Below are 25,298 nucleotides of genomic sequence, written 5' to 3'. Positions count from 1 at the left end.
TCATCACGATAACCTAAACCCGTTACTATTCTTACCGCCCTGCGCTGCAGCCCGAACATGTGAGCAGTTTCAGGGGCTGCTCCCTATGCTAGTATAGAGTAAGACAGTATGGAATGAACAAATGCAAAATAAGCACTTTTTACTACTTTTGGCGTAACAGTTACTGCAAGCCGCCTTAGGAGAAATATATTACGGTTAACTTTTTTGCCCATCTCCACACTATGTTCGTGAAAACGCAACGCAGGAGCGGCGATGTAGAGGCCCAAAAACTTGGTTACATCGGGACAAGGAGCGTCAATCTGCCTCAATATGAACGGAAGTGTGACAGTTTTATTTTCATTAAGACAAAGCTCGTTCGCAAGGTACCAGTCCCGCGCCCTCGACAGAGCCAACTCAGCCCCACTAGCAGTATCATCCCGATTTCTACCTCTTATTAAGACTGTAGCATCATCAGCATATAGGATGCAATCACAGTTATCAAGACCTGCTTTTATGTAATAAGCAAAGTCATTGAAGAACAACAGAAATAAGAGAGGGCCCAAGATTGATCCTTGTGGTACCCCTCTCACTATCGGCAAGGAGTCAGATGTAGAGTTATTAACTCTTGTCACCTGCGTCCTCCCGTTTAGATATGAGTGAATGAGACTGATAGAAAAATCATCAAAGTGATATATATTCATAAATTTATGTATTAGAATAGTATGCGATACGCAGTCAAAGGCACGAGACAGGTCCAAGAACAAAGAAATACAATACTCGCCATTCTCGAAAGTATCCATGCAAACATTCGTTAACTTTATTATTGCATCCTCCGCACATTTACCCCCCTGAAATCCAAATTGATTATCATACAATATATTACCGTATTTTCTCGAATCTTATCCGCACTCGAATCTAATCCGCACCCCGATTTTAAAAATGCATAATGGTAAAAAAATTTAGTGTGCGAATGTAATCCGCATCTTTCTCTGAGCAATTCGACAACAACAAAATGATGCGATGCTTTTTGTTAACCATAAATATATAATAATAATAATATATTTATGCATAGTATACATATATACATAAAATTATTATAAATTAAGCCAGCACAAATTAAGCGGAGTTCAGGTGCAGCCGTAACAGCACCTGCTCTTCCACTCAAACCTAATAAAACTAATTCTAAATATACAAGAGAGAAAAAGAAAAGAAAAACGAAAAGAAAAAGACCCGATGGTGAAATCATAATTAATTACTAAGCGTAAACTGCCCGATCCCTGTCGCCCTACAATGCATTCTGAATTTGAGACAAGCGGCCGTTCACTCTGTGACGAAACAACCTTGAAGAAGTGCAACATTTTATAGTTGATGGCAAATCATTAAGAATATGTGTTATTTGGTATGAAAAGCATTTCTTAAATAGCTGGTGATGATGTATCGGCGGGGTAAGAGTGCCCTTGAATCGAATATTCAAGGTATGAACATCGGTACGAAATTTTATATTATTGAACAAGTATGGAGGTTTCTTCAAAGTAATTATATTAAAGAACAAAACCGCCGAATGAAGTATGCGCCTGTTTTTCATGTTGAGCCAACTCAAATCCTTTAATTTGTGCGAAACATGCTGACGTCCCCGTAACCCAAATATCAAGCGCAAGCAAGAATTTTGAATTTTCTGAATTTTTTCGTATTACTATACGAAATACACTGATCATACAATGTATCAAGATAATTAAAATGCGCTAACACAAAGGCCTCGCACAAAAGCACCCTGGTTCTACGATTGAGGAACAACCGACCGCCATAAATCAGCTTAAGAGCAGCATACGCGAAAGCAGTGCACTTATTGATGTGTTTATTAAAGTTTAAATTTTCGTCCAATAAGACACCCAAGTTTTTCACACAATCGTTAAGCGGCAATACTTGATTGTTGACAACTATCTTGACCCGATCTCGAACAGAATTATCACTTATCACCTTTCTTGGCCCAAATAAAATCAGCTCTGTTTTAGCAGCTTTAAGACAAAGGCAGTGACGCCTATCATCGACATCCGATGGCAGAAAAGATATATATAACTGGGTGTCATCCGCGTAGAAATGATGATTACAACTTTTTATGTATCTGTTAAAATGCGATGTGTAAAGTGAGTATAGCAGTGGACCCAAAATTGAACCCCGAGGAACACCGGACGTTGTCGAAAGAAACGATGAAACGCGACCATTCACCTTCACGCACTGCATTCTGGCCGTCAAGTAACTGTGCAAGAACCCCGATGCAAGATCATCAAACCCAATGTAGCGAAGCATGGCATACATCATGTCATGATTGATAGTATCAAAAGCCTTTGAATAATCTAAGAGACACATCAAAGTCAATTTTCCTTGGTCTGTGCTTCGTATGACATCGTCCACAATATTCGATAGAGCTGTATTACAGCCATAATGCTTTCTAAAACCTGACTGTGTAGGCGGTAAAAGGTTGTATTCCGTAACATAGTCCTTTAATTGTAATTCGATTACTCTTTCTGTAATTTTAATACTAGCAAAGGTTGGACAAACTACAATTTCCCAAAAGCTCCTAATGATTTTCAAAAAAATTTCAATTTGTCTCAAACTGTGAATGCCGACGAAATGGCAGTATATCTGGATATGCCTCCCAATTTCCTTAGAAACGAGTGGTTGTAAAAAATTGTGCATAACATTAGTATGCTAGCAGTAACAAGTGATAGGGAAAAATTGCTGTCATTATTAATATTGAGAAAAAAACCATTCTGAAATCCGAAAGACTTCCCGAATGACGTCTTAGTTAGGGCACAATAAAAGGATGAATAATGGAAAAGCTGATGATGGAATGGTTAAGACAAGTATGGAGTCGTAGACCAGGAACACACATGGAAAACGATCCCTGAAAACAATATTATAACATCATTTAAGAAGTTTTGTATAACCACTGCTTTGGACAGATCCGAAGATGACGTAATATGGGCAGAAAATGATACATAAAAATGTAAATATCGTTCTAAAACCCTTAATAGCGTTATTGTTATAATGCGATTTTATTTTACTATTTTCCAAATCGCAACTATACGACTGCGAATCTAATCCGCACTCGATAGTAATCCGCATTTGATTTTAGAGCATATAAAATTTGTAAAAAGGGTGCGGATTAGATTCGAGAAAATACGGTATATTTTTTTAATATTATAATTTTCACCGATTAAGTTTTAAAAATTCGTATAAAATCCATTTCTTGGAATATGAGTATGAAAATGTCCCAAAGTGTTAATAAAAGTGTTCTCTTTCCAATGAACCAACACGTTTTGAAAAATAACTTTTAGATTTTGAGAAAACAATATTTGAAATTTTGATAAAATTTTCGATGTTGCAATTTTCATCGATATCTTGCAAAATTCGCTATAAAATTAATTTCTTGAAGGATCCTTGTGGAAATATCATCAATTATGAATTAAAGTATCCTTTTTTTAATGCAAAAAGCCGTTTTGAAAAATCACTTTTAGTTCTTGAGAAATAAATTTTTGAAATAATCGACATCTTTTTCGAATTTTGCAATTTACGCAAATTAAGTTTTAAAAATTCGTATAAAATTCATTTCTCGGAATATGAGTATGAAAATTTCCCAAAGTGTTAATAAAAGTGTCCTCTTTCCAATGAACCAATCCGTTTTGAAAAATTACTTTTAGTTTTTGAGAAAACAATATTTGAAGTTTTGATAAAATTTTCGATGTTGCAATTTTCATCGATAACTTGCAAAATTCGCTACAAAATTAATTTCTCTAAGGATCCTTGTGGAAATATCGCCAATTATTAATTAAAGTATCGTCTTTTTAAATAAGCATCAAAAAAAATCTTTTTGTATCTTGGATCCAAATAAGTTGACATATCTTATCGGCTTTCTTATTAATTTCATTTTTATTCAAATATCGTTACTAGGATCAGGAATTGCCCACGGATCAATATTATCACCACTCCTGTTTTCTATTTATACAGCTCATCTTATTAATGTTTTTCCAGATAATTTTGATGATAGCGTAGTTGTGATCAACAGGAAATTGGATGCTTTTTCTCAGCTTGCAGAAAGGTTTAACCTTAGATTGAATCCCAGTAAGCCAAAGGTTATGGTCTTCGGTCGAAGGGGAGAAGTTCAAAAATACTCCGACTTCGTTAATATAAATATAAATGAACAACTTCTCCCGGTGGTTTCTTAGGTTCGTAACCTTGGACTCCACCTTGAAACTGATTTAAGATTTCGCAAACATATTTCTTATATTCTCCAAGCGGCTTATGCTAAATTAAACGCTTTTTACCCCTATCGACACATACTGCGCTTTCACACCAAAGCAACGTTATGCCAATCGCTGGTTTTATCCCGATTTAATTTTTCCGATGTGGTGTATGGGCCTTATTTGTTGAAGGTGATCAGCTTCGTGTTCAGCGACTACAAAATGCTTACATGCGATTCATTTTTGGTATTAGAAAGTATGATCATATATCTCACAAATTGGCCACATTGGGGTGGTTGAACATGGATAGACGTAGGTAGCTTCATTGTGTCATTTTTTATCATAGAGTTTTAACCTCAGAAACACCTGAGTATTTGTTGGACAGAGTATGGTATCGAACTGATGTACATCATTTGAACTTAAGGTTCAAAGGTCTTCTTCCCCCGTTCTAATAGAGTAGTTTTTTGCGTTACCGCTTCCTTGCGTTGGTTTTTCATGTGGTATTATTGTTAATTTAGGTTAAGTTCGAGCAGAACCCGTGCTTTCTGAACTTCGCCTTTTCACCTAGATGTTTTTAATTTCTCTAATGTTGGATTAATATTTTTGTATACATTACTCTTTATTCCGTAATTCTTTATTTAGAAATGTAAATTGTTGGGTGAAATAAAGTCATTATTCTTATATAATGTGGCAATATAGGGTATCACTTCAGAAATGCACCAGAAATTATAACCATAATGGTCGGATAGATATGCCAGATAACCGGATATCCGGCCGAATATCCGGTATCCGGCTTTTCACAAAATCATTATCCGTTTCATCACTAGTGACATCTTGACACCATTTGAAAAGATGACTAATAAATTGTTAGGTGAGAAATTAGAATCTTTAAAACTTGTTGTTTGTATAAACCAAGTTAATTCATTCGAATAAGTAATAAAGTTGTGCCCATCACTAGTTGGTTCTACTTTTAATTTAATTGTTTCACAAATATCTGAGCTTATATCAGAAGAGTTTAGACATTGGACCATGAGGACAGATGTAATCAGAGGTATTGTATATGTTGGGATAAACAAATGTATATAAAAGATTTAAAAAAAACTATATTTTATTAAAAAATTAGTTTATTTAAATAAACAATACAAGCAAATAAATTCATAAATATGATCTCTTGATAAATATTATTTCATTGACTGTTGCGGATCGTTCATAACTGGCGATTTATGAACAATCGGCAAAGTTGCACTTACTATACAAATTCTAATGATCGTATTAAAAATTTTACATGTCCCTACAAAAAAAAAAATTAACGATCTTCGCGTATTAAGAATAAGAAAGAAAAAAGAATTGAAATCAGAATTAGATAAACTTATCAACTAAATGGGATTAATCATCATCATTTTACTACTTTTTTTTTGTGTTAAATGATGATTTAAAACGATAAATTAAACTTGATTAATTAGTACCAAAAAACAAATATTGAACGTGTACAAAAAAAAAGATAATAACAGAAAAACGTAAATTATGGTCCCGTAAATTTACTATTTTTAATAATTAATAATAACAAAAAAATGAAGTAGCATCAATTATTAATAATTAAAAAAAGAAAAACGATATGAATTAGTACTTATCGTTCTTTGAGGCGTTCGTATACGCTATTTTAATATAATATAATATTATGGCAACTGAAGTTGATTGTTTTTCCTTTTTAGATAGTTTTTTTTTTTTCGAATCGTCTTTTTCTTTTAAATAACCAACCAAGGATGTAATTTAATTTGCTTCTTTTTGGCCTGGCGATACCAAATTCATTTGCAAATTGTGTTTCATCATCCCGGATAGAAATATTATATAAAATACGAACGATTTACTAACGTTTCTCGTAAATATTTAAAGCGCTTTTTAATAATTATTTCATTTCAGTAAAGTTTATTTTTTTCGGTTAAGTCATGGATTAATACGGATTAACATTTTTATTAAATTCAGAATTAAAATTTAAAGCCTAAACGGTTCTTTAGATTCCTTCGATTTCGAATCGGATGGTTTTCGTAATAATCTTGAAGCCGCAGTTTGCATTCCAGGTGGAACCGGGGTGTTTGAACCCGATGGCGTCCTAGTTCTATTAAAAAATTGTTGTTAAATTTAAATTAAGTTAATTTTGGAACGATTTAATTTAAAACGGGGGGAAGAAATTAAACAATTAAGGTAAGAATAATTTACAAAACACAAATAAGCGTAAAGTTATTTGTTAATTACCTAGATGCTGTCCGTAAATTCGGAGCGTTAGGAATAGTAGTGTTGGTTGTAGATCGAGAATGCGTAGCTGGCCTGTTTAATACATGCGAAATCATTAAATTTGTTAGTACTTAATCGTTTTTTTTTTTTAAAGTTATAATTTTCACAAAAAGAAACCCATGCACAATAAATCATGCTTTTCCATTTCAAGTTTTTTGATTTACCTGCTTTTTACAACAGGTATTTTTGTTTTTCCGCTCGATGGCAAAGAACGGAAGCTTGTTAAAGCGAAAAAACACAGAAATGAGTCACCCAGACGACACAGATTAATTAAAAAATTGGAAAAGTAAAACTTTAAAGTTCAAAAATTCAAAAAATTTTTATTTTAAGAAATTAAAAACTCTAAAAAAAATTAAAATTTCGTGCATTTAGTTAAATCAGTTTTACCCAGAAGAGAAAGAAACCGAGCAAGAACTCGATGTTGATTGTGAAGGTGACTCTGGGTCCATTGTATCATTACTTCCTTTATAAACGGGGATACGTGACCTGGTTATTTAAAATTTATTAGAAAAAATGATTTGATTTAATGATTTTTTAAAAAGCAGATTTTTTTGTAATGACCTTTAATTTTTGCATTAACCTTCGAGCGGGCGCGCTGTCATAAAATTTATGACAATTTTCGTTTTTATAATATATCTCCTTATATTTAAGATGCATTTGAAAGGATTTAACGCTAAAGTATTCATGTAACTATGTATTTTGAACATGATGAAAAAAGATGTCTCAAATTATGGTATACATATCTGTAAAATTTATGGATTAAGGTAAGTTTGGAGAATTAACGAGTTTCTATCAATAAAGAAACTAGAGTTCTGTTTGTCGAAGGTTAAATCAAGTCGATGTTTTGAGGATATGTACGACTCAACGCAAGTTAAAAGATCATACTACATGAAGCTGGACGAAGCAGCACCAGAAAGGCGCTGTAAAAGCAAACGGTTCATAACTAAAGTTATGTTTATGGCTGCAGTGGCCAGACAAGTTGATTGGTTCCAAATTGATGATAATGGATCAAGATAACATAATTCATAAGCAATACCACCAGAGTTCTCTCAATTTCTTATGCACAAGTCAGGAAATCCCACAATATCAAAATTGACATTCATCTACATTAAATTCTGTTAATGATAATGAATAAAGATAAAATAATCCATAGTCAATGCCACCATAGATATCATCATTTCTTAGGCTCAAGCCAGGAATTCTCAAAATATCAAAATTGACAATCATCTGCGTTAAATTCTGTTATAAGTAGAAAATTAAAGATGATAGAAAAAAACGTTTCCCATAAAAATTAATGATAACGAATCAAGATAACATAATCTATAGTCAATACCACCATAGATATCACCATTTCTTAGGTTCAAGCCAGGAATTCTCAAAATATAAAAATTGACAATAATCTGCGTCAAATTCTGTTATAAGTAGAAAATTAAAGGTGATAGAGAAAAAGTTTCCCATAAAAATTAATGTTAATGAATCAAGATAACATAATCCATAGTCAATGCCACCATAGATATCGCCATTTCTTAGGTTCAAGCCAGGAATTCTCAAAATATCAAAATTGACAATCATCTTCGTTAAATTCTGTTATAAGTAGAAAATTAAAGATGATAGAAAAAAACGTTTCCCATAAAAATTACTGATAATGAGTCAAGATAACATAATCCATAGTCAATGCCACCATAGATATCATCATTTCTTAGCCTCAAGCCAGGAATTCTCAAAATACCAAATTTGACAATCAACTGCGTTAAATTCTGTTATAAGTAGAAAATTAAAGGTGATAGAGAAAAACGTTTCCCATAAAAATTAATGATAATGAGTCAAGATAACATAATCCATAGTCAATGCCACCATAGATATCATCATTTCTTAGGTTCAAGAAAGGAATTCCCAAAATATCAAAATTGACAATCATCTGCCTTAAATTCTGTTATAAGTAGAAAATTAAAGGTGATAGAGAAAAACGTTTCCCATAAAAATTAATGATAATGAGTCAAGATAACATAATCCATAGTCAATGCCACCATAGATATCACCATTTCTTAGGTTCAAGCCAGGAATTCTCAAAATATCAAAATTGACAATCATCTGCGTTAAATTCTGTTATAAGTAGAAAATTAAAGATGATAGAGAAAAACGTTTCCCATAAAAATTAATGATAATGAGTCAAGATAACATAATCCATAGTCAATGCCACCATAGATATCATCATTTCTTAGGTTCAAGAAAGGAATTCCCAAAATATCAAAATTGACAATCATCTGCCTTAAATTCTGTTATAAGTAGAAAATTAGAGGTGATAGAGAAAAACGTTTCCCATAAAAATTAATGATAATGAGTCAAGATAACATAATCCATAGTCAATGCCACCATAGATATCACCATTTCTTAGGTTTAAGCCAGGTATTCTCAAAATATCAAAATTGACAATCATCGGCGTTAAATTCTGTTATAAGTAGAAAATTAAAGGTGATAGAGAAAAACGTTTTCCATAAAAATTAATGATAACGAATCAAGATAACATAATCCATAGTCAATGCCACCATAGATATCACCATTTCTTAGGTTCAAGCCAGGAATTCTCAAAATATCAAAATTGACAATCATCTGCGTTAAATTCTGTTATAAGTAGAAAATTAAAGATGATAGAGAAAAACGTTTCCCATAAAAATTAATGATAATGAGTCAAGATAACATAATCCGTAGTCAATGCCACTATAGATATCACCATTTCTTAGGTTCAAGCCAGGAATTATCAAAACATCAAAATTGACAATCATCTGTGTTAAATTCTGTTATAAGTAGAAAATTAAAGGTGATAGAGAAAAACGTTTCTCATAAAAATTATTGATAATGAGTCAAGATAACATAACCCATAGTCAATGCCACCATAGATATCACCATTTCTTAGGTTCAAGCCAGGAATTCTCAAAATATCAAAATTGACCATCATCTGTGTTAAATTCTGTAATAAGTAGAAAATTAAAGATGATAGAGAAAAACGTTTCCCATAAAAATTAATGATAACGAATCAAGATAACATAATCTATAGTCAATGCCACCATAGATATCACCATTTCTTAGGTTCAAACCAGGAATTCTCAAAATATCAAAATTGACAATCATCTGCGTTAAATTCTGTTATAAGCAGAAAATTAAAGGTGATAGAGAATAACGTTTCCCATAAAAATTAATGATAATGAGTCAAGATAACATAATCCATAGTCAATGCCACCATAGATATCACCATTTCTTAGGTTCAAGCCAGGAATTTTCAAAATATCAAAATCGCCAGCAAACATCGCCAAAAACTATGAATGAATTAATACATTGTGTTAAAAGTGCCTTCGACGGATTAACTAAAGAAAACTGAGATAACGTATTTTCGACACTACAAAAGTACATGAAGTCAACCATGATGGCCTCAGCAGGCAACAACTATAAAATTGAATAAATTTGAATCTGAGCATGCTACAGAACATTTCGAACGAAAGTTGTTGCAAATTGTATTCTTAACAAAATTGTTCTCAGACGCATAGATATCGAAAAAAATATGAAAATTCATGAATAAAGAAAAGCTTCGCCATGAAGGGCGTTTACATTGAACCAGCTGCATTGTGCTTAAATGTGTAAAATTTTCATTAATGTATGTTTAAATTAAGTTACAAATTGAATTACTAATTTTACAATCACACAATAAAGCAGCTTCCAAAGTTTTGTATAACATAATTTGAGACAAATTGTAAAGAAAAATGTATACCATAATTTGGAACAGAGGAAAAAATATATTGACGTTGTCTTTATGGCAAAAAAGTTATAAAAGACAACAAATTTACCCATTAATTGCTAATTTATAAGGCCCTATTTATATTATGGGATGTATTAACGGATATAAATGTATTATAAACAGGTTTTTAGTCATACATGAAGGTTTCGGATCGATTGCACATTTTTGAAAAATACAGGTCTGTAATGACAATTTTGTCGGAATCGGAATTTTTTTCATCTTTCAATATTTCAATCTTTTCGGTTTTTCGTGAGTTTATGGAAATATTCAACGGCTTAAGACGGCTAAACCTAAATGTTTCTAGTTTTAGGTCTAGTGTTAGTTCTAGTTTTACACTAGCTCTATCACTAGAACGTCTTGAGAGACGTGCTGCTAAATCCGAATGTTTCTAGTTTTCGGTCTAGTGTTATTTCTAGTGATAGTGCTAGTGTAAAACAGATTTAATTTAATCTGACATATAAATCTTTACTGATAAGAATTTGCCGCAAGTAAATTAACCCTCTGGTAGCTACCATTAACGGACAGATTAACTTTACCAGGAGATGAATATACAATTATTCTTACAAGTAAGTCTTATTCTGTCAAGTAACACTAACAGACACTTTACTTGGAGATAAGGGCCTAAGCTATGTTGCATTTTATGTGGCACAGTGCAAGTGCACAGTAGCTTCGTAACTATGGTTACTGCATTCATTTATTGCCACTTATATAAAATTCGCGGTAGTAGTTTGTAAATGTTGTTAGATTTCAAAAATTAATCGATTTCATTTTATGTTTTTAACAATTGTTTAATATAAATTAAATATTTTTACTCTAGCAAAATGCATGTTTTAACTGTTTTATTAAAAATACCGTAATACTTATTAATACGAACCTGATGTCATAAAATTTATAACACGTGCCCGCTCAAAGATTAAAAAATTTGTTAGATTTAGTTACCTTGGGGTTGAAAAAGTGGTTAAAGCCGGTATGCTTGATGCTCTCGGAATGGACGATCTGATTAACATGCAAAGATTAGTTTGATTCGCCGTGAACACACACAGTTAGTAGTTTTATTTAATGTTAGTTCCATTTTAATGAGTCATATTAATATGAGATTTATCAAATTTTAAAAACGCTCACCTTTGAGCTGGACTCGCTGGCGAAATCAATCCCGTTGGAGTTCTTGGTCTTGAACCAGTTCCATTCACACCCAATCTTCTTGGTGTACTCGTCCCCGTTCTACTTACTGTAGTTCTTCTTGGAATTCTTGATGGAGTTCCATCATCTAAGAATATTTTATATTAATCTTGATTCATCAACATTTTAATGAATTTACCGGTGCTATCTAACGACAAATTAGAACCGTGTCTAGATGGTGGTTTACTTCCAGGTCTACTACCGGTTCTTGAAGCCGGTTGAGAACTGGGTCTTGATCCGCCTGGTGTTAAAGTGGACCTGTAAGACATTTTTCTCGGTGTTTTCAATCCGGTGCCTTCGGTATCTGATTGAGAGTCCGGAGTTCCGGCTGTTCTTGATGATCTCGACATTGGAACAGATCTTCCTGAACGTTCTCTCACCTTTTTTTAATAAAATAAAATATCGAATTAGATATTAATTTATACAAGGCATTTATATTGTTTTGTAGTACAACTTTAACACTGAATAGAACTTTTTACAACAAGTTGATAATAACATTTATGTCAATAAATACTTTATTTTATGCTTAAGAGTATTCTTATGAGTAACATTTTTTGATTTTTTATATATCTTGAAAGAATTCAAAAATATTTTCTCAAAATATTAACTTGATGTTGGAGTAATTCAGCAGTGGATTTTTGCTTTTATACGATTAAGCTGACATCGCTTGCTAATTAACTTGTTAATCAACGTTGTATCAAGATGATATTAAATTTAGTGTCTAGATAGACAACCTAGAATTTTAACATAAATCTGATAAGCATATAGTAGCCCCTCGGCCGTAAGTGAACTCGGCCAAACTTAAAAAAGAGAATCTATGATTTTGTTTCATTGTTGTAGAAATTAGTAAATCTATATAAGCTGAGGTCAGTACTTAATCAAAGAAAACGATGTTTTTAAACAACCAAACCGAGGTCGCTTGCGGCCGAGGTGCTACATCACATGTTAACCAATATTGTGTCAAATGTAGAATTTCGGCTTAATCGTACATAAGCATACGTTTTGCATTGACAGTTAAGCCGATCTCGCTTGCGGCCGAGATGTTACAATTGAGACAATATTGGTTGACATTTAATGTAGCGCCTCGGCTGTAAGCGGCCTCGGCTTAAGTCGAGGTCGTTTATGGTCGAAGTATTACATCACATAATAACCATGATAAGTGTAAACTGTGCCTTTGCTTAATCGTAATAAAGCATATGTTCTGGATTGTCAATTTAGCCGAGGTTGCTTGCGGCCAAGCCTTTACAATTGGCAATATATTGAAGATGATTGGTTAACATGTATTATAGCGTCTCAGCTTAATCATATACTTTCAACATTGTCAGTTAAGCCAAAGTCCCAGAGTTAAGTGGCCCAAAAGTTTTTAAGTTCTGCGTAAATATGAATGCTGACGAAACAGGAAATTTTACCAAATTATAATAGAATTGAAAATAAAATTAGAACTAGAAATTTTCAGGTGATGTGAATGATGCAACAAGATGCTATGTTGCAACAGGAACAAATTCAAAAGTAACAAAACCGGTGGAAAGTTGACGATTAGTGGAAGAATAGCTTTACACAGGATAAAAGAGAGAATTGGCTTAGTTTTATGAGCAATATAAAGGAGTGGCTAAGAGATCGCCGTTATTATATCATCTTCAGCTTTAATCGCCAACTTTTAAAGCTAGACCTTGGAAACTAAAGTTATGGGTACGAAATATAGAAAGGCTTGAGGATTTCTTAAGCCGTTTAAACAACCAGCATTCAATGATAAAGTTCACAATAGAGGAAGAAAACGATAATAAGTTATCATTCCAGTTGCGACAGATAAAATTTGAAGAATGAAAATCATCTTTCAAAAGAAGTTGTCGAGAAGGTTATACACAGAGTGTGTCTCCGAAATGCATGTACAATGGAAGATACCTTGCGTCAAAATAAGTCGATTTAAGTTATCCATATCCAAAGTTGGTTCGTTTAGCCATTAGAGAACTTCAAAGTTAGCAAAATAAACTCTCTTATTTTTTATAATTAGAAAACGCGTAAATCAATTTAAACCATTTTTCAGAAGTGAGTTTCTAGAAAAGTCGTGTGTTCAGCGGATATTCTTTTACAGTGTTCAGCTCATGTATCGTGTCATGTGTTCAGCTCTTTTACTAGTCAGGCGACAACTAGATTGTTATAATTTCTGAATAGCCCATTTAGTTTTGAAAGTTTTTTGTCTGTTATAACATTTTGATTACGTAAATGATTAAGCAATTACAAAACCTCATTGTAGTTGGCACTGATTTAAGAAGCAGCTTTGGATATAGATAATATAAATCGACCTATATTGAGAAAAGAAATCTGTGGTCTTCCGTTGTACACGCATTTTGGAGACACTCTGTATAGAATGGTTATACGTCCAAGGATATCCAACGGACCAAAAAGGAGAAGAAGCTAATCTTTGAATTTCAACGCGCGAGTCTTCAATTCGGAGTGTTGCTACCTATTCTTTTTTTGCTGTTTTCTTCTTCTTTTTCTTTTAGTATTTTTTTATAATTTCTATAGTTTATAATCTTTTAGTTTTTTATTTGAAAAATGCCTAATGCTTGTTGAGTTCCAGGTTGCAAGAGTAATTTCTCTCGCAAAGCGTTTAAGGAGACCAAGAATTCAATAAATGTTAAGATTGCCATCTTCCAATTATTGCTTCACCAACTGAAGAGACCTACTCTTTAGGGATTAATGATAGTAAAATAAAATATTTAATGTAGTATGAATGCTGATGCCAATCAATACTGCTGGATGTGGATCCCTTATTGGTTATATATTATTATAATTAGATGAAGGAGTTTGATCCATGTTGACCAGTTATTTTTTATATAACATAAATTTAGTAAAAAGCAATACTTTTTCTGGTCTTTTTCAATTTGTTGTCTAACCGGTTTCGACTTACGCCATCCTCAGAGACATTAGAAATATAGAATACATTTTAGCAACTTATTTTCCAGTTAGTTGTTCACATAAACGGCTTCACAAAGGTATACAAGTTAAAATTATAAATATAAACACATTAAAACTCACGTTAAATTTAAAATTTACATTCATTGATCATTGTTTTATATTTTAACGTGTAAATTTTAAGGCATATTTCTAAGGTCTCTGATGATGGCGTAAGCCGAAACCGTTTAGACAATAAATTGAAAAAGACCAGAATAAGTATTGCTTTTTATTGAATTTATATTATATATATTATATTATTAGTTTATGAACCAGTAATTTTCCCAATCCTGTTAGCAGCAATCCTTCAGGTTTCATGTTATCGTTTGTATTATTATTTATCAAAATATAAAGAGTGGATGCGATATTTGCAATCAACAAATGAATATAATTCAAATCGTAAGTACAGTTGATCTGTTATAAGCGATAGTAAAGATGAGTATATTTCATTATCGCATCGTTTCCGGGTTCTCCAAACTGGACTTTTCGCGTACATTCTGCTGTCCAAGTTCCTTTGGCAATCTCTCTGAGTCCATCCTCGCCTTCATCCACTACAACTCTTGCAGTCTGATAAATTCTCAGAGCTGAATAAATAATTTGAATACTTCCTAATTAGCAAATATTGCTCGAAGAGCCTGTACATGATTCCTATAATGAAGATATACTGACCATGATGCCAGGCATAGATGATTAGTGCGTATTCATTATTGAGTATACGAACGATTTGTCAATTTTGATACCATTTTAATATTAATGTTGCTATTTAAAGTAAAACATTAAAGAGTCTATGGAACATTCGAGGTAGCCTTAAGGTATTCTTATACCATAAGCATGCTTAGTTCCATTGGGACCTAAAACATAAATACAGTTATATATTTACTCGGAATCATTGAATGAGAAAGATAAGAGAGAGAGTATATTAGGAACTAATGAGACGATTTAAGTGTTATTTCAGGAATCATTTGATGTGATTAGAGTCAGTGAAACTCGGAATACATTCGGCCGTCCAAGATTCTCTTTAACAACTTCTCTGCATCAATTCTCGATGAAACCCACTGTAACTCTCGCAATCTGATAAATTCTTAGAGTTGTTCTTGGTCTCTTTTATATTCTGCCTCCACACGTATCTGGTCAATCATCTCCTGCCATCCTCCTCTACACTCGAATATGAATATAATCTTTTCAAATACATTTGGCTATTCAAGATTCTTTTTGGCCATCTCTCTGCCTCCATTCTCGTCACATGTCCCACCAATTATAACCGGCGCCGGCGCAGTCTGATAAACTCTGAGAGTAGGTTTCTTTTTTGGCTCCAGACATATCCATCTCTTGCAGACCTGCTCTATACTCGAACACTCCGAAGATGTGTCTCCCTACTGATCTTTTCCCATACATTCGGCGGTCTAACATCCTCTTTGACAACCTCTCTGCTACTTCTTTTTTAAAGAGATTATACATTTAGTGATTAAATTTAGATCCCTAGACATTATTGTCCTTAATTGGTTCCATTATCAATCCTTCTTTCGAAGCTATTAAGTAAAAACAAGAAATACACTTTTTCCTTTCTGCTTGTTATTGCAGTGTACTTTTTTGGATTATAATGTGTGGGACATTGCGAAATAAACTTTGTTTGTTATATTCATGAATAAATTTATGAATATATGAAGTAATCCAATTTCTAATATGATTAGTCTCCGTGATGTCTTTTTTTACGTTTGGCTATACAGTGAATTTCACTTAAAATGCAATATACAAAAATATATTTCGGCGTACCTACTTCTTTTGTTCCACGTAAAATGCTACATGTCTGAATGTTTCTAGCTCTAGGTCTAATGTTAGTTCTAGTGACAGTGGTAGGTATCGCTAGTTAACATAAGATATCACTATGTTGCATATTTTTGTTATATTATGAAATACTAGAACTAACACAAGACCTAGAATTAGAATCATTCGAGTTTAGCCGTCTTGATAGACGTGCGGCTAAATCCAAATGTTTCTAGTTCTCGGTCTAGTGTTAGATCTAGTATTTCACTAGCACTATCACTAGAACTTACAGCAAACCTGGAACTAGAATCATTCGGGTTTAGCCGTCTTGAGAGACGTGCGCGAAACCCGAATGTTTATAGTTGTAAGTCTAGTGTTAGTTCTAGTTTTAATTGTTATTCGGCGTTAGATCGGGGTAAATTTTTATTGAACGAAATGTAGAACTAACACTAGACTAGAACCAAAAATATTTGGGTTTAGCCGTGCGTCTCTTAAGACGGCCGAAAACTCAGCGTTGTTATAAGGACCCTTTTTCCAAAAAAACTTTTCCTATGCAAAACTACCCAATCCCTATACTATTACGCTATGTTGCATTTTATGTGGGACAGTGCAAGTGCATAGTTGTTTTATAGTTATGGTTACTGCATTCATATATTGCGAGTTATATGAAATTATTTTGAAAAAAAAAACCTTATTTTTTCGGAATTATTTAAAATGATCGATTTAAATTGATTTTGGTGGCGGTAAATATACTTGTAGTACGTTCAAAAAATATTGATTAAGTGCTTTTTTGTTTCATTCGTTCTAGATCAAGTATAGATTTATGGTATTTAATGTTTGGCAAGCAGCATCTAGTCATTTTTTGAAGCAGATAGTCTTCCATTTGCAGTATTTAGTGCTTTGCCAGCAGTGTTTAATCTTCTGCCAACAGTATGCAATCCTCTGTTAGCAGCAACTAATCTTGTATTAGCCCTGTCTACCAGCAGAGTATTCTTGTATTAGCAAAATTTTGTGTTCTACATGCACTCGTCCTCCAATAGTATTTAATCTTCTACCAACAGTATGTCATCCCCTACTAGCAGTATTTAGTCTTCAATAGCAGTGTCGATTCTTCTGGAAGCAGAATGATAGTTTTCCAAGTAGTATCTGAACATCAATTAGCAGTAACAAATCTCGAACTAGTAGCGTTTAGAGTTTTGCAAATAGTATCTGAACATCAATTAGCAGTAACTATTCTTAAAGTAGCAGTATCTACTCTTTCTCAAGTAGTATTTAATCTTTTTTCAGCAGCTCTTCTTTTAGCAGTATTTAGTCTTTAATAGCATTGTTTATTCTTCTGGCAGCAGAATCTAATGTTTTGCAAGTTGTTTAAGAACATGAATTAGTAACTATTCCTAAATTAACAGTATTTACTCTTCCTCAAGAGAGAGAGTGGTGTAGCGGTCTAAGCGGCCGACCGTTGCACCCAATGGTGCGCTCGTCAACTTCCCAACCTGTCTTGCCAGCGTGGTGTTTTAAGGCAAATACAGTTTCTCTGGTCCGAAGTTTTTCTCCAGTGGTTTGGAATCCATTGTAGGTAATGTAAGCTGCCAACTTTTCCTTTTTCGATGTTTATCTGTCTAATTATCATTTTAAAAAGGTAGGGACCAGCCCATCTTCTTGTTTCAAGCATTTTGAGATATTAACATCTATAGTTTATTTCTATCAATCGAGTTATAAGCTTATAAGTCATGGCGATAATTGTGACGAAGAAAATTGCAGAATTTGGTCTTAACTGCAAACGTATTAAAGTTCTATTAAGTGTTAAAAGTACAAAATAATTTGTAAAAAAGAATTTATGTAGAAGAAAAAACTGTTTTTAGATTTTTTAATAAACGCACAATAAAATTAAAAAGAACTTATGTACTTAAAAAAGTTTCTCTACTTTTTAATCATCTATAAAATTAAAAAATAAACACAAAAAACTACTTACCAAATACCTTACCTTTTTTATTGTTTTGTAGAAACGATATTTTATTGTACTTTTTATATTGAAATGGTTTGATCGATTATTATTTTTTTTATGGTTAATATTATACGTACCAAAGGAACTTGGGATAGATACAAAAGTTTGTGATGATCTCTTTCAGGCCCCATCATGGCAACTACACACAATCCGACAACAAAAAAAGAAACAACACGAGATAATATTGATTGTGAATTGCGAACGATTTTTTAAGAGACAAAAACTTTACGTTTTGGCTATAATAAATTGTGTGTAAAATTCGTTACCTATTTTTTAGTTATAAAAATTCAGACTGAACATCTTAAGCAAAAAACAATTTTCGGATCATTGTGCATCCCCAAGTAAAATTTTAAAAAGTATAATAGAAAAGTAAAAAAAATACTTAAGTAACATAAAAATAACGAAAACACATACATAACAGCATTCCCAACCAAATATAAGAAATAAAACAAAAAAAAAGGAAAAAAAAAACTAAAATAAAACAAAGCCCATAACCCAATTTAAATTAAAAAATAAAAGATTTTTCCTAAGTGAGTATATTACCCTATTATGACAAGAGTACGGATTCCCGTGTGCCATATAAACTGTTGGCCCAGATGTTGAGCCGACTTGCATTGGGTATGCATTGCCAACCTCTCCCTTTGCTCGAAGTTGCTCGAAAATTGGCATTAGTTCCGCCAAGTGTTCTTCAGCTAAACATTATACATGCGCAACACATCAAGAAAAATAGTCCAGAAATACGTGTGTAAAAAGATTGTAGGTATTTTCTGATTTTTTGTTGTGTTAATAAAAAAACATTTAAATACATTTGTTAAAATTGAAAAGATTTCAGTTACTAAATATATTTTCATTTTTTTTTGTTAACTCATTTTGTGATTAGGATTGAAAATAAAACAGAAAAAAATTATTTGGTACTCTCGGGACAAAAAATTGCCAATTTAAGCAAAGTAAAATTTGTGTGCATAAAAGTCCCCCATAAAAATAATTCAAAAATTTCTTCAAAAAATAAACGGTTAATTTTGTGAAATTAGAAAATAACAAGGAAAGACAAAAAGGAGGTAACATTTATAGCAGTGATGATTTTGGATGAAAACATAAAATAATTTTTCCCAAAAAATGATTTTTGAAAGAAAATGAAATGGAGTGTAAGTTAAGAGGTGAGAATACTGATTCTCCTGAGGTTGTTATGAAAACCGGAAGTAATGTGTCCCTTACCTTTTCTTTCTAAAAGAAGTTGCCCCTTAATCGTGCCCTTTAAAAAAAGGTTTTATATCAAAAACAAGAAGTTACATGCAAAACTTACTACGGTCTTGCGCCTTCAATGTGTACTCTTTTAAGCGTTTTAAAGTATTTTTTTGTCACGATGCAATAAATCTACTAGTACAGGTGCCGTGCCAAGATGCTACTGAAAATATTAGGTCTAAATACAAAAAAGAAGAATTTTCACATTCAAATTTTTCTACAAATTAAAAAAAAATTAAATCAAAACTTGAATTTGAATATTCCTTTTTTCTGAACTAAATATATAAAATTTCCATTGAACTTTTTGCAAGTTTAATTCTAGTTTTGTTGTTTCAATTTAAAAAATTACTTATTGCGCGTTTTATTTTTTTTTTAATAACTTTTCAGTGATTTTTTGCTTTTTGGTCAGTACCTTAGTGATAGGTCCAGCAGGAGTGCGCAACGAGCTGGCCGAAGAACCGGAAGTGGAAGCTGAAGTTTTTGGCCTGAACGCGGACATCGTTTGAGAGACTCCGTCCGCTAGGATGAACTGCTCCCTCAGTTCAATGTTGGTGCGACCCTTAGCTGTTGTGTGCGCAAGGTTAGGTGGGGAAAAATAGTAAATAAGGGAGAATTAAAAAATAATAATAAAAAAAATAAACAACAAAAATAATCGGTCGTATTCGATTTACGCAAAAATAAAAATAAAATCGATCGATGACGATGACAAAAAAAAATATGATGATGTAAAGTGTATTTAGTGAATTTGTGTATGAAAAAAACGTTCAATGGCGTGATGGATTATGTGTTTTAACTTAAAAATTTATCTTGATTAAAAATATAATGATAAAACACCAATAAATGCATTCAATGCATAACATCAATTATGATAAATATATTTGTATGATGATGATCATGATATGGATGTTTCAAAAGCAATCTGAATAACCTAAAAAAAAATCAAACTTTTTCTTCTTTTTACTTAACTAATTGATAATTTGATCTAAACAATGTTTAGGTGAAATTATTACTTAAGTTGAAACCATAAACTGACTCAAGACTAAAAGAACTGACTCAAGAAGTTAACTAAAACACTATTTCTATGATCCACAAATTGGTAAAATGACTCAATCACTGTTATTGTATCTCAAATATTAACAAATTAAGATATTAACAAAAAAAGGTATTAAGTTATCTTAAAAATTGGCTCATTATCTTAAAAATTAACGTATTAATTTAAATTTAACACTCTATGGGTAATAAATTAATAGCTAATTGACAACTACATTTAAAAATTGACTTAAAAATAAACGATTACTTCAAAAATTATAAAATTGTCTCGAATTACCTATTGATTCGATATCTAACGAAACATTCACATAAAATGTAACAAATCGTTTTAAACATGAACGAATCTACTAAAATATTTCAATTGTTAACACAACAAATTGTATTAAATCAATTTATTGACTCGAGAACTTGTTTTAAGCAGAATGAAAAGCTAGAATAAAAAATGTACAGGAATTATCTTATAGACTGTGACGGATCAACTCAAAAGATATCGAATATGAGACATCATATAAACAAAAGATTGTAAAATGATTAATTTATTGACTCAAAAATGTTAAATTTATGAATTGATTAAGCGACGATGAGATAACTAAAAAATTATTGCATCTAAAGTATCTAAACAGGGTCAAACAAAAGTTGCTTAACATCTGCCAAGTTGTCTAAAAGTTGACTAATTTATCAATAAAATTAATAAGTTGATTTAAAGCTTGATTTAATAACTGGAAAACATTTTCTCTAAACTTAGCTATTGGCTAAAAAGTAAAGTCAAATAAACTTAAGTGTTCATTGAAAAGTAGAGATATTGACTGCCATACTGGTTTTAAAATAACGTAATGACTCAAATATGCTCAAAAATAAAAGCTCAAAATACAATATCAGGAAATGACTCAAAAACTGCCAGATTGATTCTAAACAAAACTCACAAATGGACTCAATAAAAGATTAAATAGCTGACACAACTTAAAAAATTATGAAATTATGAAACAATTGGCCTAAATAACTCACAAAGGTAGTCAAACAATGTGTCAGCAGCTAATGCAACTCAAAAACTATAACATTCATTGAGTAAATTGTCTCAAAACTTGATATATTGATTCAAAAACTGTCAAATTAAGCTAGGGCTTCAGTTAAAAGTTGAGAAATTCACTCAAAAGCTGCCAGATTGTTTCCAAAATTATCTTGAATGACTCACAATGGACTCAAACAATGAGTAAGCAGCTAACGCAACTCAAAAACTAAGACATTCATTGAGAAAATTGTCTCAAAACTTAATATATTGATTCAAAAACTGTCAAATTAAGCTAGGGCTTCAGTTAAAAGTTGAGAAATTGACTCGACAGCTGCCACACTGGTTCCAAATTGACATAATGTCTCAAACACAGACTCTAGAATTGACATAAAAAACGCAACAACTCAAAATACAAGTAAGGAAATGACTTAAAAACTGCCAGATTGTTTCCAAAATTGTCTTAAATGACTTACAGGTGACTCAAACAATGAGTAATTAGCAAACACAAGTCAAAAGCTTTAAAATTCATTGGGAAATTGTCTCAAAACTTGATATATTGATTCAAAAACTGTCAAAATACAATTAAAGGAAATGAATCAAAAAAATGCCAGATTGTTTTCAAAATTGGCTTATATAACTCACGAAGGTACTCAAACAATGAGTAAGCGCTAACACAACTCAAAAACTACGACATTCATTGAGAAAATTGTCTCAAAACTTAATATATTAATTCAAAAACTGTCAAATGAAGGTAGGCCTTCAGTTAAAAGTTGAGAAATTGACTCAAAAGCTGCCACACTGGTTCCAAAATTGACTTAATGTCTCGAACATAGACTTTAAAATTGATAGCAAAATAACGCAATAACTCAAAATACAATTAAAGGAAATGACTCAAACACTGCAAGATTGTTTTCAAAATTGGCCTAAATAACTTGCAAAGTTACTCGAATAATGAGTGAGCAGCTAACGCAACTCAAAAACTATGAAATTCATCATTCTCAAAAATTGCTAGATTGTTTCCAAAATTGGCCTAAATAACTTGCAAAGTTACTCGAATAATGAGTGAGCAGCTAATGCAATTCAAAAACTATGACATTCATTGAGAAAATTGTCACAAAACTTAATATATTGATTCAAAAGCTGTGAAATGAAGCTAGGCCATCAGTTAAAAATTGAGAAATTGACTCAAAAGCTGCCACACTGTTTCCAAATTGACTTAATATCTCGAACATAAACTTTAAAATTCATAGAAAAATAACGCAACAACTCAAAACACAATTAATGAAAATGACTTAAAAACTGCTAGATTAATTGCAAAATTGTCTTGAATGACTCAAATAATGAGTAAATAGCAAACATAAGTCAAAAGATTTAAAATTCATTGAGAAAATTGTCTCAAAACTTGATATATTGATTCAAAAACTGTCCAATGAACCTAAGTGTTCAGTTAAAAGTAAATAAAGTAACCTAAAATCTGCGACACTGTTTGCAAATTCACTTAATGTCTCGAACATAAACTTTAAATAGATAGAAAAATGACGCTATAACTCAAAATACAATTAAAGGAAATGACTCAAAAACTGCCAGATTGGTTCCAAAATTGCCCTGAACTACTCATAAATGAACTCAAAAAGGAGTAAATAGCAAACACAACTCAAAAAGTATGAAATTGGGAAAATTGTCTCAAAACTTGATACATTGATTCAAAAACTGTGAAATGAAGCTAGGGCTTCAGTTAAAAGTTGAGAAATTGACTCAAAAGCTGCCACACTCTTTCTAAATTGACATAATATCTCAAACATAGACTCTAAAATTGACATAAAAAACGCAACAACTCAAAACACAATTAAAGGAAATGACTTAAAAACTGTCAGATTGTTTCCAAAATTGTTTTGAATGACTCACAACGGACTCAAACAATGAGTAAATAGCAAACACAAGTCATAAGCTTTAAAATTCATTGGAAAATTGTCTCAAAACTTGATATATTGACTCAAAAATTGTCCAATGAACCTAAACGTTCAGTCAAAAGTAGATAAAGTAATCGAAAATCTGCGACAGTGTTTGCAAATTCACTTAATGTCTCGAACATAAACTTTAAATAGATAGAAAAATGACGCTATAACTCAAAATACAATTAAAGGAAATGACTCAAAAACTGTGAGATTGTTTCCAAAATTGGTCTAAATAACTCACAAAGTTATCAATCTATGAAATTCATTGAGAAAATTGTCTCAAAACTTGATACATTGATTCAAAAACTTTCAAATGAACCTAAGAGGTACAATTAAAGGAATTAACTCAAAAACTGTCATGTAGCCTCTAAAAGCTGCTCATTGAGCAATTTGCTACACGATACACAGACTGCAAAATTAACTAAAGAGTTACGTAACAATTCAAAATCTAACAAATTAAAGAAAGAAAATGGAGAAATTGGAGTAAATATTATACATGGGCCGAAACAATGGACTGAAAATGTTTAAAATAATATCTAAAAGTCATTTAAATTTTGAAAAATGAATGCAAAAACAATTATCTTGTTTTATAAATTTTGTTTTATTTACTTACTAATGAATTCAAAGGTTGACTAAAAATGGCACAACTCAAAAACTATAAAAATAACTGGAAAAATGGTTACTCTATAATTAACTCAGAAACCGTCAATTTGTTGTAGAAATTAACCGATTGAATTCAAAATTACATTATCAAATTGTTTCTGAATTGAGTCAAGGAGTCAAAATGGACTCTGAAATTGTTTGAAAAATGACGCAATAACTCAAGTTATTATATAAAAGTAGTTACTCAAGTTACAATTAAAGAAAATGAATCAGAAAATGTACCATATTTTAGCTGTCGACTCAACAATTAGACTCATATTTGAGTAAAAAGTGAAGTGACAATTCAAATACCAATAAATTAACGATAGAAAACGGAGTTGACCTAAATATTATTCCATGAGCTCAAACAATAACTATCAAATTTTTGCAAAAGATGGCTATTTGATTAAAAAAAATGTTTAAAATAATCTCAAAATATGAGATTACTTTAAATCGACTCCAAATATCATTTACCAAATCTACCAAATCTCAAATATTAATTTAGCTTAAACAGTGATTCAAACATTAATTCAAAAATCATTAAATGGATTTAAGATTTGACTTAATATTTGAAGATTTGAAACAAAAATTGTTGAATTGTTGCTAAAATTGGTCAAAATTATCAAATCGGTTCGAAGAATAACTGAAATATTAACGAAAATCTTAAACCATATTCTAAATTTTCATTATCTAATCCCTAATTCGAGTCTGAAGTAAACTTAATTGAGCTACTTTAGTATTAAGCATCAGATCTTCAATGAAAGCATCCGCAACCTATGTAAATTCATCAAAAACTTAATTTTGATCTAATAATTTAATATTTATTCAAAAGCTTCATCGAAACGTAATCAAGTTCAAGAAACTTCTCGAGATTCTAACCGAAACATTCGTTTCAAGTAATATAAATATAATAAAGTGTGGCCAAATTTAAGATCTTTACCAAAGTTCTATTCACTAAGAACACTACAGTAAAGCAGTTTTGATAAAAATATTTAAAATTGTGTCAACAAATTTAATCAAAACAGAAGAAATTTCATCAAAATTTTTGACAAAATTTGATCACAAAGGTGGTATACCATATTAAAGAATTATTACTGAAATATTCATTAACATCAAAATAAATAACTTAAGAACTTCACCGGAACATAACAAACTGTTCAAAATTATTAAATTAAGCAAACATTGACTAGTTTAT

The 25,298-nt window shown here is 31.6% G+C and overlaps 1 protein-coding gene across 37 annotated transcripts in view; it reads right to left on the bottom strand.

Moving 5' to 3' along the window:
* Positions 1-5,326: 5,326 nt before the first annotated feature.
* The window catches only part of LOC111418631 (dystonin-like protein short stop), a 218,934-nt gene continuing 198,962 nt past the window's right edge, over positions 5,327-25,298 (bottom strand). For 24 of the 37 annotated variants that reach the window (XM_071198177.1, XM_071198179.1, XM_071198187.1 and 21 more), the window contains 8 exons: positions 19,860-20,011; positions 11,621-11,861; positions 11,425-11,569; positions 11,242-11,298; positions 6,900-6,998; positions 6,677-6,730; positions 6,474-6,545; positions 5,327-6,336 (listed from right to left, as the gene is read on the bottom strand). In XM_071198177.1, the coding sequence (XP_071054278.1) occupies positions 6,213-6,336; positions 6,474-6,545; positions 6,677-6,730; positions 6,900-6,998; positions 11,242-11,298; positions 11,425-11,569; positions 11,621-11,861; positions 19,860-20,011 (944 nt within the window). In that variant the 3' untranslated portion in view covers positions 5,327-6,212. Of the gene's footprint in view, positions 6,337-6,473; positions 6,546-6,676; positions 6,731-6,899; positions 6,999-11,241; positions 11,299-11,424; positions 11,570-11,620; positions 11,862-18,282; positions 18,345-18,748; positions 18,898-19,859; positions 20,012-25,298 lie in introns of all 37 variants that reach the window. The other 13 variants (XM_071198164.1, XM_071198180.1, XM_071198173.1 and 10 more) reach the window with 13 other exon arrangements.

The sequence above is a fragment of the Onthophagus taurus genome, chromosome 7 (assembly GCF_036711975.1).
Source record: "Onthophagus taurus isolate NC chromosome 7, IU_Otau_3.0, whole genome shotgun sequence".
NCBI classification, from domain to species: domain Eukaryota; kingdom Metazoa; phylum Arthropoda; class Insecta; order Coleoptera; family Scarabaeidae; genus Onthophagus; species Onthophagus taurus.
This window is presented reverse-complemented; position numbering and strand designations above follow the sequence as displayed.